Genomic DNA, 19,110 nt, shown 5'->3' on the forward strand with positions numbered 1-19,110 from the left:
ATCTTTCGATGCATAAATTATTCAAAATGCAAAGTATGACATTCGCTGTGCTATTTCGAAATTTATTTATTGCGCAATGTCACCTACGATGCTTTTTCACCGTCCAACTGTATATATTTATCAAAAACATTCTTACCTTGTACGTGTGGAACTTGTTTCTCGACCTTCACGCCTGCTGGAGGTAGTTCTTGAATTTTAGTGACTTCGGTGTGTATCGTTTTGTCCGTGGATTTAACACGCCTATCGATTACGCTTCCTGTAACGGGCTGGAAAATTTCGAGTCAAACCTGTAGTGCTCTTCGAAGTAACTTTCGAAGAAATGGAATAATTGCCAGGATTATTAATTTACCTCGACCGCAACTCCGTAGGAAGTTGATGGAGGTGTAGCGCTCACTGTCTGCAAACACGAAATTACGATAGTACAATGAGAAACTCGACGAGTTTATTTCGTAAATACCTCGATAGTCTTGCCGGGTATCACACTCGCAGATGATATCGTTTTCTCAAGACCTACGTAAGCCCCATCCTTTTCTGGAACCTAAGCATGCACATAAGAATTTGCGAATGAATTTTGTCGTGGAAGGAAACTCTATAAAAAGATCCTCCGATTGAAATTTTTTAGTACTCTATGCTGTATAATATATGTATGTTTATATCGGTTACGTGGACAGTATCAGGAATTCCATAAGATGATACCGGTGTGGAATATTTGGTGACTCGAACGGTTGGTGACAGGTACTCTTTTGTACCCAAGGGAACACCTGGCTGATATCCTGGAGGTCCGTAGGTATCCTGTGGTACCTCGGGAAGATCGTAGGAACTTACACCAACGGATTTCAAATCTTCCACTCCATTCTCGTACTGATGGCTACCACTTGTATGAGAATTAATGGCATGCACAACGTCCCTCTTCTCTTTTGGGTGAGCTGAAGAAGCCGCTAGGCAGGTCTGGAATATTTTTGGAAAAATACACCGATCACGCCTGTTTGTTTCTCGAGGAAAACGGGGAATTTATCACGTGTCGTCCACGATTGAAAAATGTAAATTGCTTATAGAGAAGAAAATAATCAGATTTATCGATGATACAGAAGAAATTCAAGGCCTCCGAGAACGACGTCTTAAAAGGACGAGATAAAAGCGGATCCTTACCAGAGCGATCAGCAGGAGCCTCATGCTTCCCGTATGGTGTTTGAACGAGGAGTCCAGTATCATCCGAAAGATATTTCGACCTTTTATACTCGGCCGATGCTCCCTCCAATTTATTTCGCAATCCGATGGCATTGGGAGAACTAGATTTTTTAATTGACTTCTCTTGAAGGCCTGCGCGAGGGAGATGCTCGCCGTAGACAAAATGTTTCCTATATAATCTTCTGCTGAATTGGTGACGCGGCACGCCGGCCAAATAAAACGGAATTCCATCTTTGTTTCGGTGTTGGTGTCCCTCTCCTCCTCCTTTCGCGCCCACAGCCTTTACTCTCGATATTTAAGAGAGAACCATAGGAACGAAGGATGGTTTATGCAAATTTATTCGCGTCTTTCTTCTTCCAGCTTTGTCCTTTTCCCTCTCGTCTTCGTTCTTCCTCGCCTTCTTCCTCGTTCACGCCCCCTGAAGGCGTACAAGTCCGTTATCGAACCTCGTTAGGTCAAGAGGAAGCTTTTAAAGGATTCGGATAACGAATGACGAGCTTTCGTTAGGTTCAATGAATCGAGGAGAATTAAATAATTCGTCCGATCGCACCCATCAATTTTTATGTGTTTTGATACACATACACACCTGATACATTGCGTCATGGCGTTTCATAACTTTCCAAATACGGAGAACCCGTTACGAGGATACTCGTGATATTTTTCTCTCAAAAGGCACTGCTCTTTTTCGGTGCATTTCATCCCTTCGATGACAAAAGGAATTTTGAGCCATAGTGTGGCTAACACTGAACCTATCGCTGCTAAATGATCGATTTTTAATTTTTGATTAATTGTAAGATACGTTTAACGGTATCCCTGTAATCACACGACGTATAATTATTTCATTTTCTTTCACATTCTTCTTCCATTTCTTCATCCAATTTTCAATTTCAGTGATTTGTTGATTTTATTGAAAAGAAATCTGTTTATGAAGAAATAATATAGATGACATTATAACTGCTTGTGTAATTTTTGTAACTAATATTTATAGCTTGCATAAGTAACGAATTTACATCTTAAATTAAGATGGATTCCTTGTCCTTGGCCTATAGGAATGACAGGTTCATCGAGTAATTGTCTTCGAAAATAACTTGGTATATATTTAACAATCTCGTTTCACTGATCTCTTCGCCACTCTATTTCCCATTTCTATACAAAGCAGAACATAAATAAGCTACGTGCCTCTCGTTATTTCAATTTAACTTTGTGTTATATAAAAATAAAATTTCATTGGAAAATTTCTCCTCGGATTACCATAAAAATTCCATTCTTTTCGTATAACGTCATTAATTATAATTAATTATAATTGTCATTCCACGTGTGTCGTTCTGTGCAATTTTTATTGGACATGCAATTAATTGAAAAGTTCGAGCCTTTCATCGCAGACGTAAGCACGGTTGTATAGAATTTCTGTCCAAAGATCCGTTAATCTTCCACGAGTGGTTGTTTCGTGAATTTATAACCTTGAAGAGTAGAGATTCCACTTGGACCAAACCTGTAACACTTTGTCCATACCAGCATAGACTTGTTTCCACATGATGAATGGACCTACCCAATGGCTAATTCGAGACATTGGTATTGCATTAATTGCATAACGAACAGCTTGATGAGACAGTCTCGTTAAGAAATCCTGATCTGCTGGAAATTGAAGACTATTGCATAACGATCCACGATAATGGAACTAGTCAGAAATCCAATATTATTGAATGGAGTTCAATTCTTTTCTAAGAAACATCTATAATAAATAATCGATTCCCGAAGAAATAATAAACAAGAAGCTGCCAAATTTTCATTGACATTGACAAGGAAAATTAAAATTAACTATCAAAGATTAACAAATTTGTTTCCTTTCATTCTTGGATTGATTTATACATATTCTTATACATTCGCACACACACAGGTGTAAAAATAAATATTCGAGGTCAGGTACGATCGAAGTTAATATATGCTTAGAAATATAATTTTATATCAATAGGTTACTAGATTTAACCCTTTGCACTCGACCACTTTTTGACTAGAGAAGAGTAGGAGTTCAAAAATTTTCTGCTACAAAGCTGGCGATATTATTTTGAGCAGTGAATAAAAAATTGTATAATAATTAACACGTGGAATTATTTAATTTCGATATCTCGCACACTGATACGTTATTATAAATTTGACATATTAATTAATACAGATGTTGGAAATTTTATGAAATGGCGACTGAAAGGCACCTCTCGAGTGCAAAGGGTTAATAGGGATTTTCTAATTGCTCCCAAATTGCATTTTTTACCTAGATAGTACAGTGGCTCTATCTGTTATCGAAACCTGGAAGTTCCAAGATCCCTGCCACGAACACCGTGATATCGCCTGCTAGTAGATTTCTTCGAAATCAGGTAAACTAGGAAAGAAGCTGTCACTTAGGAGCCATAGAAATCCTCTCGCTCGTGTCACGCTGTAATTTCACGGTGGATCGATTAACATCCAGAGAAGCTAGCTTATTATTTCTACATATAAACAAGGCGAGATCGCTGTAAAAAATAATTTGCCTCGTTTTAAAAAGAAGTATTACGATTTAACGATTGAGGGTGATTGAAAGAAGATTGAGTCGTACAGTAAGTTGAGGTGAGAGTGAAGGCATAAATTACCATTAAACTCGTCTGCGCGTGTGCGTATCGTGCAGAATCAGGGCCCCATTAAATCAGAGCATACGATATTATGTTCGTTTATGGACATTGGTTATAACAAGCTTGCTTCCTCGGCGAGTTGCGGAAGGAAAGGGTCCCGGCCTCGTGTTCTAATTACCCTGATTATCTTGCGCACGTATCGGCTCGCGTTTCACCCAACTGCCGCAGAAAAGGCAGGTTTCCCCGCTGTCACTACTGTCGTTCCTTCCACCGCTCCTTTAATCTATTTCCCAGCAGAAAAATGGAAGAAGATGATCTTGAAAGCAGATTCCTGCGGTGGCTCAGGTTCTCTCGTTCGTGATCTCGTTCGAGTGCACGAGATTCGATAGCCAACCTGACGTGCCTGGAAAATTAGGTTCAAGACCCAGATAACGCACTCGTCTATTTCACGTAGCCGAGAATCGGCCGTGAAAGTTAATCCAGAAAAGCTATATTGTGACGAATAAAACGAAATTCGACGCTTTATGTTTCAGACGCGAATGCCGCTCCTCTCACGAGCCGCTCGTTCCAGTGGATATTCTTGTTTTATGCCTTTTTCAACTTGCTGCCTTTCTCCTGGAATACGGACGAAATAGGAATAATTCGAGGAAATATTAAGACCGGCTTTTATTCATGAGAAGTTGCGAGCAAAATCGACGGAAAGCTTAATTACGGGCGATAGGCGACTATAGTGCTAACGCTCGAACATTCTTCGCGCAACGAACAGCGCGTATTTCGGCACGGGATCACCAGTTTTCATCGAAAGTGAGAGGAGAAAGAGGGCTGGCCGGATAATGATTTTACTTTTGCTTTTGTACCGAACCGGTTTTTACCGCCCTTAAGAAAGGACCGTCTCACAGTCACCGATTAAACGCGATACACAATCCATTGCGCTTACTTGCGAGGCACACCCACACCGTGGATAATCAAATTTCTGCAGTCTACAGGAAAACGTTACCTACGAGGTAAAGGAAAGGCGAAGAGAATTCGTCGAAAAAAGGAGAGAAAAAGGAATTTCGAATATGTTCCACAAACTGATAAATAAAAATTTTACAATTATTTAATTAATGGACAAACTTCTCTGCACAAGCAAGTACAAATGATTGTCTTACCAAATTTTTTAATTCCTGCTTACAAGGAGAGTGCAAGTCCTTCGGGTCACCGATTTAATTGAAACTTTGTAGGTTTGTAGATTTCGTCATGCAGTCCAAGAATATATACCATTGTCCCTGCCACTATTCGATAGTTTTTGAGATATTTACGATTAAAGTTTTAAAGTTTTATTACCTCTTTAACTACAGATTTATTTGCAATGGTTTTAAAACGGTGTTGTGGCCTAACGGCAACACCCGAAAGTTCCTATGTTGTGGGTCCGGGGTTCAACACTGTATAAAAGCCATAGGAAATAAATCTGTAGTTACGGAAGTAATAAAACTTTAATCGTAAATATCTTAAAAACTATCGAATAGTGGCGGGTATAATGGTATACATTCTTAGACTGTATGACGAAATCTACAAACCTGCAAAGTTTCAATTAAATCGGTGACCCGAAGGACTTGCACTCTCCTTGTTAGTTTCAATTTTGTTATTCAAGTATATACATATATGCGCTTACTTGCGAGGCACACCCACACCGTGGATAATCAAATTTCTGCAGTCTACAGGAAAACGTTACCTACGAGGTAAAGGAAAGGCGAAGAGAATTCGTCGAAAAAAGGAGAGAAAAAGGAATTTCGAATATGTTCCACAAACTGATAAATAAAAATTTTACAATTATTTAATTAATGGACAAACTTCTCTGCACAAGCAAGTACAAATGATTGTCTTACCAAATTTTTTAATTCCTGCTTACAAGGAGAGTGCAAGTCCTTCGGGTCACCGATTTAATTGAAACTTTGTAGGTTTGTAGATTTCGTCATGCAGTCCAAGAATATATACCATTGTACCTGCCACTATTCGATAGTTTTTGAGATATTTACGATTAAAGTTTTAAAGTTTTATTACCTCTTTAACTACAGATTTATTTGCAATGGTTTTAAAACGGTGTTGTGGCCTAACGGCAACACCCGAAAGTTCCTATGTTGTGGGTCCGGGGTTCAACACTGTATAAAAGCCATAGGAAATAAATCTGTAGTTACGGAAGTAATAAAACTTTAATCGTAAATATCTTAAAAACTATCGAATAGTGGCGGGTATAATGGTATACATTCTTAGACTGTATGACGAAATCTACAAACCTGCAAAGTTTCAATTAAATCGGTGACCCGAAGGACTTGCACTCTCCTTGTTAGTTTCAATTTTGTTATTCAAGTATATACATATATACGTACGAAACTCATCTTGTACTCGAATATTTGACCAATCGATTCATTCACTCGCCTGATCAAAATTCGCCAGGACTGGGAGACAGAATAATTCGCGGAGTTTAATTGAACGTTTTCAAATATCCGTGACGATCCGTGTGGTTATACTTCGAGAAGAATTTTCCAACGACGAGCTAGCTCATCGTCTACGGATATTAGGATGATAGGAATTTCAATGACAGCTCGGGTACATCGTGACAGCGGAGTAGCGTCGTCAGTACCGTGTAACGTAGCTTTGCTACACGTTTTATAGGCAGAGACAGCGGTCGTTTCCGCGCACGAGTGCATACGAGCAGACACGCCGCTGCGCGAGCGTAGAAAGAACCAGATGATCCAGATTAGTCCTTTTACTTTGGACGTTCTTTTGGTCTTTGAGAACGATAATCCTTTCACCGTTCTCTCCCTCGACCGTGAATCGCTGTTCGCATTTCAGAATTCTCCATTGCTCTCACCATATTTACCGCGGCAAATTGCACTTAACTTCCCGGAGGAAGTGTTACTTCCTAATACGTTTCCGGCCCACCTCGAGGGTCCACAGGGAGATCACGAAGATTCCGAGAACAATTCGCACGTGGGAATCTCACGCACGATGCAATTAAGGGGGGAGACAAAAAGACACGTTTGAAATACATTTACCTCTGGCTAATTATTAATCTCCGCGAAATTCGTGTCGAACGAATCTGTCGTCGAGATATTCGGCGAAATTTTCTTCTCCTCGCTTTCCAATCTATTAAGAGATTCTGCGAACATCCGTTCAGGAATCGACTTTAATTTCGGTGAAAGTTGAGCGAATGTAACCTTCGAAGTAAGAGATGTCCGACGATCGTCGATACTCGCGTGGACATCGTAATTGAAACGATAATCCCGAGGTGTCATCGCGGAAGAATCGCGTAATCCCTCGGTTACATAACGGCTTATGCATCCGACTGTGTAGACTCGTCGACACTCGCGACGACACGATTTACACGCTCGAAACGCGAACAGGTGATTCCGGTGGACGGAGACTCGGACTTGCACGCACGCGACAAGAGGGTGAGATCCTTAACGAATTGCCGTTGGTTTATCTGCCGGAATGAGGAAGAAACGGAGAAGAAAAAAGTCACGGGATGATCAGAAGGGGAAGCTGCTTGACGGGGTCAGTTACGAGAGAGTAAACAGAGATTGCCTTTCGGCAGAGACTCAGGATGCCATGGTACGGGGATCGATTTCGATTGCGTTGGAAACCGAGCGTAGTGGCCGTCGACGGAGACCGGACGTGGCTGCGGTCGTCGAACTCGAGGAACGCCACGAGAAGAGGAAGGAAAAAAAGGGGAGAAGCGGAGACAAGATTGGAGAACGCAAGCCAGTCGGAAAGAGAGTGCTTTCTTCGTGAATCGGTGTCGGTGAAGGTCCTCGTATATAAGCAACTGCTGGTACTGCAATTGTCAGTGTGATTCGTCCCATCGGAAACACCTATCTGCTTATACCTACGAACCGGATAAGGATGTTGCAAGTAGTAAGTTCACCATCGACAACTATCGTATCGCTAGAGCTAATCGTCGCCGCGACCAGAGCAACCCGAAGCTGGCGGTCATCGTGGCATACGAACCGTTATTCCTTAGAATTTTTCATAGTAATCCTGTGAAGGTGTAACTCTAGTGAATTAACGGAAAATCAGTTGGCCACCGAGACGAGTTCGAGTCCCGAAAGTGATTACTCGAGAAAGAACTCGGAGAAAGTATCGCTAATCCTTTGGAAATCATTAGACGAGCTGGTATATGTAGATTATCGATGTTCATAGTTCTGCATTGTGTCGAAAAAATTTGGAGTGAAAGTATGATCTCGCGGCACCGTTCACTTGTGTCGCTAGCTGAATTGATCGACGCGGAAGTAGGCTCGCTCAAAATTTCTACTTTTGTACGGGAAGCGTAAAAAGTGAAAGGAATTTTTCAGCATCGGGATCGCGAGAGATTCTTTCAGCTGATCGATTCGATCGTGCTTCGGCGAACCTTAATCGCGATTGTACGTTTGCAGTTTTTGTTCGCATTGGCCATAGTGGCCGCAAGGGCCACCCATTTCTCCTCCCTGGAAGGCCATGGCCTCGTCAGCGAGCCGAAACTCATCTCGCAATCGGTGCACCTGAAAGAGATACCCACGAAAATCATCAAGGTCACTAAAACCGCAGTGGTCAAAGTGCCAGTGCCGTATCCAGTCAAGGTATCTCTTACACGTTTTAAAGCACCGACCGACTTTTCCATCCACTCGATCACCGTCCATTTCCAACGCGAAACTGTACGTGACTCGACGAGAAACTCGGGCTATTTACACGAATGCGTGGACGTAGAATGTACACCTCCACCCCTTTCGCCAGACCACGAGCTGGACGATCCTGTTTCTCCCCAGACCGCAAGATCGACTCTCTGATCTTCTCGTAGGCGGTTTCGTTGATCTAGAATTCCTTTCTCTTTTATAGGTACCCCATCACATACCCGTCCCGGTGCCAGTAAACCATCCCATCGCAGTTCCGTATACGAAGCTAGTGAAAGTCCAGGAACACGTGCCGGTCGAGGTGTCTAAGCCGGTCCCGATCGCGATTCATCAACAAGTACCGGTGGTGGTGCCGAAGGCAGTCCCGGTGCCCCAGCCGATTCCGGTTCCCCAGCCGGTAACGGTGAACAAGCCAGTCTTCTACCCGGTACCACACCCGATTCCATATCAGGCTCATGGCCATTCCGAGGGTGGTATCGGCGGTGGAGGCGGTGGCTACGACTCGGAAGACCACATCGGCCACGAGTCGGAGAGCTACAGCTCTTACACGGTGAACGATCAGGGCCACGACCAAGGTGGACAGGGTGGACACTTCCAACCCTCTCAGCCGGATTACCATTCGCATCATTGAACTAACAGTCCACGCGATTTCAGTTGTACATACGCTGTACCATTTAAGCCTGCCTCGTTAAGTTTCTGTTTGTAGTTTGTTTTTGTTGACACTGTTTATCTTTTGCTATTCTTTTTTTTTTAATAAAAATTCATATCTGCGATGTCCCAGTTCTAGTTCCCTCTTGCCATGTCGACTTCCGTTCCCAGAGTAGCTGCACCGGTAAAATGAAACAATGATCCGTGAAAAATGACTCGTCCGTGACGTCGGCCGAGCTTTCATGCTCCGGTAAAATGGAAAGTGAATTATCGTGTCACGGTTTGCCGAGTCCCTCGACTGGTTCAATGTCTACCAGATTTATATTCGATGCCTGAACTATTCTTCATCTATTTCTGAAACGAAGCACTGCTGCTGACTGGTCCAGGTATTGTAAGAGGATCGAGTGGTACCAGTGACAAGTTTCCTGAGGTGAAACTGTCAGAATATCGGTTCCTGTTTCCTCGTTAGAATTGAAAACACTGTCTCGATAATAGAATGCATAGCTGTAATCTAGGCTCGATCCTTGTTTTTTCCTATACGGTGATTGATAGACGTACCAGAACTAATTACTAGTAAAAGTGTAACTACACTGTATCCTATCCTTTGATTCTCGTTACAAATTCTACACCATGCTGAAAAAGTACCTCGTTCTCTCGCTCAAAGTGTCTAGGGAATTACTCAAGAGCGATACAAGACGACACGAAGTTAGTAAAAGGCGACCAGTGAGAAATCGCGAATTTAATTATGCGCTTTCCCTTCGTTCCAAGGATTTGACGATTACACTGTCCACCAAATTTGTACTTCCTCGCTAATCTGTGATATTCATTAGGTGATGCTCGTAGAGTTCACTTTCGGAACACGAATCCGTAAACGAAATTGTTCTGACAATGACGGTAAAATCCCGTATACACATTACCCACGAATATTTTCTCCATTTAATCAAAGTGAAAACTACTGTTTCGATAATTTTGTTCCTAGATTCGTCTGTGACAAAGAAATTTTTGTAAAAACGCAAGAATATTGCGTAGCAAATACGCTCAGCTGCTTATTTTTAAATTTCCATCACCAATTATAATTATTCAGAAACACGAATAATTATAATTACGGATATTAATAAACGCGGGATACTCTCGTCGAACTTTTAAGATAAAAATTAATTAACTAACATCCTTACTTCTTACATAATACCTCGCTTTAGCCAAAAAGCGTGCGTTTTTGGACAAACTCACAATTTTCAAAAAGTAAGAATGATGGGGCAATTTCGATCACGGATTCGTGATAGGTTATTTTCTATCAACGGACATTACAGATTAGAATTCGCGTTGAACAGTGGTATTATAATGGCGAGTGTCCTCTGTTCTTTCCTCGCTGGAACGAGGAATCGGATCTTTCGCGGTCGAAGCCGGAACGCTTGCATAATTTCATCGTTTTATTCAAGGTTCACGAGGCTCGATTTGATGGGTGTACGGTGCATGCAAATTTGGTTAATCGCGTGCGGCAAACTGCACCCTTTACTCGCTTAATGAGCATACACCACACGGCCGTCCACTCTTTCTGCCCATATTTACACGCCTCTCTGTTAAACTTCACTTTCGATTATTACGAATTCGTGACTGAAGGTTGCCTAATCTTAGTAGGAAGATTCTGCACTATTGGTGCAGATTCTGCACCATTGGTCGTTCGTGAGTTACGTGAAATTTCATCGTAGCGTGTAATTGCTTCTTGAATACTTAACGCGTTTTTAAACTGCGTTTCTCAAGCGAACTTTTCGACGTCTTTGCATTTTCCAGTGCTTGGAAACAGGTTTCTCCGGTATTTTGATATTCCTTTAAAAACTATGCATATTTCCAATGTCAAAGGATATAGAAAACACAAATTTCGTTCTGTTTCTTTAGTACGAAAGGAGACATTTATTTCTATGATGCACAATGATCGTCAAATTACATGTACAAGAGGGAGGACTAATTACCGCGATAGAACAATTACGTCTAATGCCACAGGAACACTCGATCGTACTTATTCGTCTCGAGTAGTAGTCCGCCGAATCGGATCGGATGTTGGAGGACGTTCGGGACTCGTCACCGATCACCTGTCATCCAAGGGAACCAATCTTCGCGTCATCGTCATACGAGCTGAGATCCAAAGTGAAGTACAGAAAGAAGAATTGGAACATGAAGTCGATGACTCAGGAGTTCTTCGTTCGATCGATCTTGTTGAGAATCGATGCGCAGACCTCCTCCGTTAGAAGTGGGATCCAACAGTTGCTCCGATTTCGTGCAGCGACACGTCTTATAGCGATGACAGAAGCTAGCTCCCCCCGAATCCGCGAACGTGAACGATGCCAGGTTTACCAGGAGGAGTAACCACCGGAGTAGCCACCGGAGTAACCACCGTGAGGCCAGCCACCGCTGTATTTGTCGATGACCACTGCAGGTTGTACGTACGGGACTGCGATCTGTTTGACGACTGGAACAGCGTAGGGTTGCGCTACTTTGACGGGGTACGGGGCTGGCACTGGAACCCTGACTGGAACGGGGACTGGCCTGTCAACTGGCACTGGAACGTGCCTGGTCACCTCGACTGGGTAGGGTCTCGGAACGTGGACAGGATAGGGTCGGTCGACCGGGACAGCAACTGGTACCTGAAGAACAGTTCGTGTCGATGGTTAGATAAGAGATGTTCGATGATCTTTCATCGAGCAAGCGACACACGCTTTGATCAAACGACTCGGAGAACACTCGAGAGGCACCTTCGCCCGTTTTCTCGCACAGAAGTTAGCCGAGAAGAGTTCGGTGCGTGCAATGTCGCAATCCTAGATCATATGTGATTAGCGGGAGCAAAGTGATTGATCAAGGAATGTACATAAAATAGAGTCGTTTGGATTACAGACTTTTCCGAGAAACGTAGCACGCACGTGTGGGATTTGTAACATTCTTGAATTACGAAATGCTGACACTCGTTTACATTGAAACGTTAATTAACGGCCGATGATGAAGGTGCTCTGTACCGATCATGCGAGCGGATATTCAGCGATAAACAGAGCGTGATTGGAGTTCTCGAGGTCCTCGTTTATACGAGCTCGAAGTCCTCGAGGTCTTCGTGTATGCAAGCCGGTCACCTTGATTCAGATATGAGTGCGTATCAAATTTGGTCCGCAACACGAGTCTGCTATGCTCATCGCTCTCGGTTTCGTAATCGCGATTATATCAATTTTTTTCTATCTACGTTGCATTTCTATCACGCTAGGGATCGAGAGATCTGTGCGTGCTTTTATTCGTACCTATTCTGTACTATCTACTCGCGATTGAACCAGAGAAATTCGGATTTTTACCTTAACTGGGACAGGAACTTGCTTCTCGACAGGAACAGGAACGGGATGAGGTACTGGAACCGCCACTTCCTTGGTTACAACGGAGACTGCTTGGCTGGCTGGCACACTATAACCACCACCTCCCAGACCATATCCTAATCCATAGATTCCTCTCTTGTCTTTCTTCGTCTCCCCATCGACCTGATCTTCGGCGATGGCTACTGCTACGAAAGCGAGGATGAAGAAGAGCTGGAAGAAAAATAATCACTCAGTTCTTCCGTAAGAAAGTCACTCTCTTTTACACGATGGATCATGTAACGGTGCGGATCCTGGTCTCAACCATAGATACTTTCACGAATGACAAACTCGAAATCCGATCTTTGCTGTCCGAATCCATCGACGACGATCGTTTAAAATAGAAAAATTATTTCTAGCTATCTCCAAGCGACGAAATTCGAAAGTATATCTCTATTTCACCGACGAGACCAGAGTTTCTCGATCCTTCGTTACGAAGTCTGTCCCAATCTTCGGCAGACACTGGTCCTCGAGATCGTTGCAATTGTCCAGAAGCTCGACTGCTCACCTTAGCGTTCATGGTGCTGCGCTATTGGAGTTGGTTCGTCGTTGTTTTGCGACTGATGAGATACCAAGAAGATCCTCTGCTTTTATACGGAGTGACGACCACGACGAACCCTTGAGCAGGTCGGAGGTGGTGGGCAATGGCGGGCCTACAGAAACGGTGAGAAGAAATTGGGCGTGGGGGATAAGCAGGGTTCTCCGAAAAGTGATCCAAGGCAAAACTCTTTCAGCTCCTTTTTTTGCGAAAGGTAACTTATGCCCCTTCTCTCAGTCTAGATCGATATTTCGTCTTAATGTTCCTTTCAACTCGTTTTTGGACGCGATTCGAAACGCGAGGGTGCCCATAGTCCGATGCAAATCGTTTCCTCTGTTTCTAGGATATTCGATATCGTTGATCGACATTGTGCCTACGAGATATGAGAACATCTCTGACGTCAAGGACGGAACGGTAGTCTGGAATATTAATATGGATGACACAGAAGACGTTTGAGAACGCATTTTTGTAAGTGGACAAATCTCGAGTCGCGTCGATGAAATTAATTTTAATCTTTTTGGAAGGTTCTGCAGGCTTGTGATTCTTGTGATTCTTGGGACAAGCTCGTCGCGATAAATGCTTCTTTTTCTTTCGAATTCCACCATTACCAGAGGTAGCCGAATTTTTGCACGTTCACGCAACGCGTCTCGTTTACGCGGCCACCTGTTCAAAATATCCTCAGAAAATCTACGGCACGTCGAGCGATCGTTAACACACCAGCAAATTACGATGATTTACGAGTAAAAATCGGGTATCATAAATGAAATATTGGCTTAAAAAATATTCGAATTGCCGCAATCCGTATGCGACGCCCGTGACGTTACAGGTTAAATAACTAAATATAACAAACATCGAAATAATTTGAACGCGAGTGATAAATTAGGAGATACAAAGGTGTGTCAAAAAATATTTCCACGTATTCAAACGATGTTTCTTCAAGAAAAATTCGATTTCTTCTTTCACCAGATAGATCCACGATTTCGTCGTTCAACCGGTGTTATCGCAAAATGCAAATCGATTCGATCAGCTTTAGCAACTTATACAACGATCGAGCTTATTTGTATTCGACGAAGCGACCCATTGACTGCTACTTTTCTTTCATTTCTAGATACGATTGCTGTCATTGCAGAGAATAATTTAACGCATTGTCGATCGTCGTAACATTTCCTCCAGCAGAAATTCCAGGATGAATCTCGAATCGAGCACGACGTGCAACTCTGTGCATCCTAATCCGCTAATCCTGATCCGCGTTTTTGCCACGGTCAAATTTCACCAATTAAGTTCCATGCTTTGCCCGTATAATTAATAGCTGCAGCCTGACTCGGTGAATTTCAAATTTTGCGCTTGACATTTCGAAACGCACCGACGATCCTCCCATGCAAGAATCTTGCCTTGTTATAAATGGGAAGACGAGCTAGTAGTATGAAAGAAGCGACGGAAAAAAAAGGGTTCGTTCGTAGGGAATTTATGCAGAAGAACCCTGAGGACTGCTTTGTTCGGGGACGTCGCATACCAACTGGTTCGCAAAGTCTTCGAACACCGAGCTCCCTCTCGTTCACCTTGTTCTTATTAAGCCGATTGTTATTTTGTACTGTTAACGTCGATGATTCATTACCTTGATCGGAATAAACCGATTTTTCGAACCCCTTGGAAGCGCTACGCAGATAAGACGCTTAGTGTTACAAGGTCCGTAGCACTTGGAACAATGTTAATTGACTATCGCGCTGACTTATTTCTTCTAAGCAGTCTTTTTTGGAAACGGATAATCGGTCGCTGCTACATAGTATTTTTAGCCTGCAGCGAGAAACATTCGGAGCGAGCATCTGCGCGTGAGATCCACGTCGGAACGTCCATACCGATCCGAAACTTGGACGCGTGCAATTGGAACGGGTATTCGGTGTTCGAAGCCACGAGAAGGCGCAAATTCCTCACCGAGGGATACGCACGTCGCGCATTGCATAAATCGTTTCTCGGCCGGTTTCGACACCGGAAACTGGCTTTGTCCTTTTCCCTTCTTTTCAACGTACGAACCGCCACGGTCCGTTTGTTACGCGCTCGAGATGTGCTCGTTCCTCGCGATTGCACAACGGCAACGCGGTGCAGTCCACGAAAATCCCATGTTCGAATTTCGCCGCGTTTACCCTAACTGGTTTACCGATTGTTCTTTCTCGTTTATGGATCAACGGGTCTGCAGAATGATTTCGAAAAGTGGCGCAAGACGATACCGAACGAAGAGATATCCTTAACGGAGGTCCGCCGCGGGCAGAAATTTTCCTCTCGAATTTCAATGACAACCGATCGCTGACTCTCGATCTGCATTCGTTTACGAAAGTACTCGCGAGGTAATAAAAAGGCGAAATCATTTTATCGCCGTATTAAAAATACAAAGTCAGCCGTATCGCCTGATATAAATCTTTATTGCCAGGCGTACACCTGAAAAGGGGGCAATTTGTTCCGTTTCAAGCGGGTAAAACAAAACGGAACGTTCGCGTGTGCAGGCCTACGAGAAATTTCACGTACGACTCGCGTTGTCTCCATATCGAGGCGATCTACGACACCGAACGCACCGTTTATTGTCATGAAAATGAGCATGATCGGACCGTTATTACGCGACAGCAATGGCGCCAGATTTCACTTATCCGGCCCGTGTTCTATTCGAAAAGAAAGTTAACTTTGTTCTCGTCCTCGATGTCGATACAACGTCGAATCGAAACTTCGAGCATTGCTTCCATGATGGATATCACGCATTAGCCAATCGATACGAAATTTCGTTTCGGAACAGGTGAGTGTCGATTTATCCGCCGATCGAGCTTCGATTGTTAGCTTTCTTTTTAAGGGACTCGTCCTCGGTTCCTTAAATGTTAAGCAGGTCATTTCTATGCGCTAATCATCCGTGCAGATGTTATTCTCGATTTCGTCAGACCTAGATTATTTTCATCCCAGGTGTAAATTTTTATTTTCCAGCACCTTCCAGGTTGGAGTTACTTAAGCGTCAAAACAGATGTTCTCTAACATTTCACAAGGTGACACATTTTCGTGACACCTTAAAGCCTCAAAATTTCGCTCAATTTATGACAAGAATATATTAATACCGGACAAGGTCGATTTGCATAAATTATTTTCGTTATTATGAAATAATCGCGCAGGAATCCTGCGAAAATACGAACAGGAACAAAAGGTAAAGCTCGCCAGACGGAGAAAAAATAACTCATTTGCAAAATATATCGATAATTTTTAATGTAACATCCATGTTAAACGAAGCAAAGCTGATTTATGGGACGATCGCAGTGTCATGGCATGAGTTATATGCCAAACTGAAGTGCAGCAGAAAGCCGCAAAGGGGGTCGATTAATGCCTAAACTTTGTCAAAATCAATTACAGCTGTAATTCATTAATTTCCCTCGAAAAAATTGACACGGGCATTAAACCGCGCCAATTATTTTTGAAACGGGGGGCGCTGTTTAGTTTTATTTCGTATTTTTCTTCGAAGTTCAAGGATCCCTTTCACGAAGTGAACGTAACTTTTGGCTGGAAATGAACGAAATTAATCAGGCAAGTGGGATTTCGTTTGAAAGCGAGGCGTCACAACACGTATACCGTGTCAAAAAACTCGTTTTTAGAGTATTTTCGTCTTCGAGTTTACTTTCTTGCACGAAGGACGAAACGGCCCTTACATAATTACCATGTTTCTCGCGTTTGGCGTTTAACGAAATATTGCGTAATCCATCCAGAGTATGGTGACACTGAATTACACGTACCCGAGTCGTTGAATAACCTATCCTGAACGAAAGTTAAGTCGTTGAAAGTTAAACGTCCGAGCGATAATGTATAGCAAAAGATAAGAAACGACATGGCACTCGGTCTATGGCGATACCTCGCCGACTATTTCTGCCATAATAGTCCGTCTAGGCCTGGTTAGATAACTCGAAATTCGTAATAAATTTAGCAAGACGATTCGGTGAAACGGCGCAGATTTTATAAAAATAAATTTCGTTCGTGACGCGGTTTTCTCTTTCGATTCTAACGGGAGAAATAGAAAAATACGCGCCACTGACGTGACAGAGTCGTTAATTAAGGTTCGCATTAATTGGTGTCGCAACATGATCGGAATGTGTGCAGCAGATAATGATAGACGGAGCAAAAGACTTTCTAAAAATTAATAATGATTTACATGCGTTCTTCAGAAGTGAACGGAGATGAATAGTGCAAGACGTAAACTTAAGAATTTGCGTTTTCAATTTCTGTTCCTCTATACGATTTCGTAATAGAATATTTTAGACGTTATGATACTCGTATGTAATGTACGATTTACGAGGGATAACGTTCCTGCGTTTCTTCTTGGCAAGACATAACGAATTTCTGTCGTATGAAAAAGCCATAACGCACGTGGCTTTAAACTAAATCTGAGCCAATAGAAAATCGCTCCAGGCTAAATTTGTTGCCCAGTTGTATAATTCTGGCCAATAAATTGGCAGGAATTTCTTGGTGAAATTTCGTGCCTACGCGGTTCGGTGGCAGAGTAGAGGGGGATGCGTAAATAAAAATGTGGAGAAAATAGAACAACGAATGCAGTTCGACGTGGAACATGGCAGGCAATTTGCAGGTTGCCAAATACGAGGCATCGCGAACAATTCAGGGAATAACCTGCCATACGTGGCAGAAATTCGTTTGATGCAGGCGTTTCGTTAGCACGGAGACGTCTCGGAAGAATTTCAGCAGTCCTTTGTCAGACAGCGGAAAAAGTGCCTTCTATATATAGAATAAAATAGATGGAAACTCGAAGGAAAGTTCACTGCTTGACCTGCATTCCGTGAACGTCGTGAGATATTGAAAATTAGGATGAGGGAGGTTCCCAGACAGCGCGAAATTGCAGTCAAGGTTCGGTTTGAGAACGTCGCGGTTCGTGGGTAGTCTCTACACAATGGTGAATCAGATAGCGCTCGTAAAAGTATAGTAATGGCCTGTCGCCCAAGGAAGTGTCGAAACGTTTTATTCGCAGGTAATTAATATCGCAGAAATTCCTGGTCGTTAATGCGACACGCGAGCAATCAGCCAATAATTTCACGATCAGTCGAGGCCATCGTGCCTTCGATGTCATTCTCGATAGACTTCTCGTCGATCGCGTAATTCTCCATACTCGCGAATTTAGATTTATAATATTAAAGTGACACGCTGTTTGCGAGAAATCCAGAGCTCGATCAGATAGCCCACTCGATGGCCATAAATTGGACGAATTAGCTGACATTTTAGCACGATTCGGGTACCGGTTGACTCTGCCTGTGCAACACGCGCAGGCAGCGAAGTATAATTGTATGTAAGTATACGTACAACAACATGCATACAACAGCTGAAGGGAATTGACGCGCAGGTTGCTTCCGAAGCTCAAAGGGATGAAAGGGTTAACGTGTAGAAAGTAACAAACGTTTCTTTAAAAAACATTTATAAAATCAGTTTATTGCATGATTCATATTTGCTACGCGGGAGAACGTGTTTTGTTAATGCTCTCGTCATAATGATTTTTGCGATGCTGCAAGGGTGTCTAGGCGAAGACTGGTCGAACTCGCAGTTCGAAGGGAAAATTCATCTAGTAGTGTCCCAAACCGTGTCCCCCTTTAAGGAGGATGGGAACTTGTTCTTTAACGAGAACTGGCTGTTGAACGACGACTGGGACAGGCTGAGGGACTGCCACCTGAAAATGTGAAATAGGCAGAGGGTTGTGAACGCACATTTTAAAAGGCATTTCGAATGGAACGTTTTCGGATGAAAAATTTATCACGAGAACCGTCCGAATCGACCATTTTGACTTACCTTGACGGGGTATGGGGCGGGTACAGGCACAGCTACCTTAACTGGAACCGTGACTGGTACAGGTCTGTCCACGGGTACCGCGACAGTTTTGGTTTGCACTACTGGGTATGGCTGGGGCACTGGGACCGCCACTGGGACCGGCTGTGGAACCGCCACTGGTACCTGAAGAGGGCATGATGTCATAAAAGGTACTGTCTGTATGTAAGCCTTCGACTCGATGTAGATATCGAAATCTAAGCTTCCTTTCCGATATTCTTTTCCCTTTTACTCTTTTTTTTTTTTTTTTTTGT

General features: G+C 43.0%; 3 protein-coding genes across 3 annotated transcripts in view; 1 reads left to right on the forward strand and 2 right to left on the reverse strand.

Moving 5' to 3' along the window:
• Positions 1 to 7,676: 7,676 nt before the first annotated feature.
• LOC108553013 (zinc finger protein 512B) lies at positions 7,677 to 9,071 on the forward strand. Its single transcript, XM_017907753.1, has 3 exons — positions 7,677 to 7,688; positions 8,207 to 8,389; positions 8,646 to 9,071. Exons 1-3 carry the CDS (start codon positions 7,677 to 7,679, stop codon positions 9,069 to 9,071), a joined length of 621 nt encoding a protein of 206 aa, XP_017763242.1.
• Positions 9,072 to 11,436: 2,365 nt separating this feature from the next.
• On the reverse strand, positions 11,437 to 13,026 carry LOC108553014 (zinc finger protein 512B). Its single transcript, XM_017907754.1, has 3 exons — positions 12,983 to 13,026; positions 12,421 to 12,648; positions 11,437 to 11,730 (listed from the first exon to the last, which is right to left on the reverse strand). The coding sequence occupies exons 1-3, from the start codon at positions 12,992 to 12,994 to the stop codon at positions 11,437 to 11,439; spliced, it is 534 nt and encodes a 177-aa protein (XP_017763243.1). The 5' UTR covers positions 12,995 to 13,026.
• Positions 13,027 to 18,497: 5,471 nt separating this feature from the next.
• Positions 18,498 to 19,110, reverse strand: part of LOC108553024 (zinc finger protein 512B) — a 1,625-nt gene continuing 1,012 nt past the window's right edge. Inside the window, exons 3-4 of the mRNA XM_017907765.1 lie at positions 18,820 to 18,982; positions 18,498 to 18,721 (exon numbers count right to left, since the gene is read on the reverse strand). Coding sequence (XP_017763254.1) covers positions 18,597 to 18,721; positions 18,820 to 18,982 — 288 coding nt within the window. The 3' untranslated portion in view covers positions 18,498 to 18,596. The remainder of the gene's footprint in view (positions 18,722 to 18,819; positions 18,983 to 19,110) is intronic.

This window comes from Eufriesea mexicana, unplaced genomic scaffold (genome assembly GCF_001483705.2).
Source record: "Eufriesea mexicana isolate 0111107269 unplaced genomic scaffold, ASM148370v2 scaffold8981, whole genome shotgun sequence".
Classification (NCBI taxonomy): Eukaryota; Metazoa; Arthropoda; class Insecta; order Hymenoptera; family Apidae; genus Eufriesea; species Eufriesea mexicana.

Coding starts and splice junctions, on each gene's coding strand:
- LOC108553013 (XM_017907753.1), top strand. Junction 8,390..8,645: donor CAGTGCCGTATCCAGTCAAG/GTATCTCTTACA, acceptor TCTCTTTTATAG/GTACCCCATCACATACCCGT.
- LOC108553014 (XM_017907754.1), bottom strand. Junction 11,731..12,420: donor AAGTTCCTGTCCCAGTTAAG/GTAAAAATCCGA, acceptor ACTGTTCTTCAG/GTACCAGTTGCTGTCCCGGT.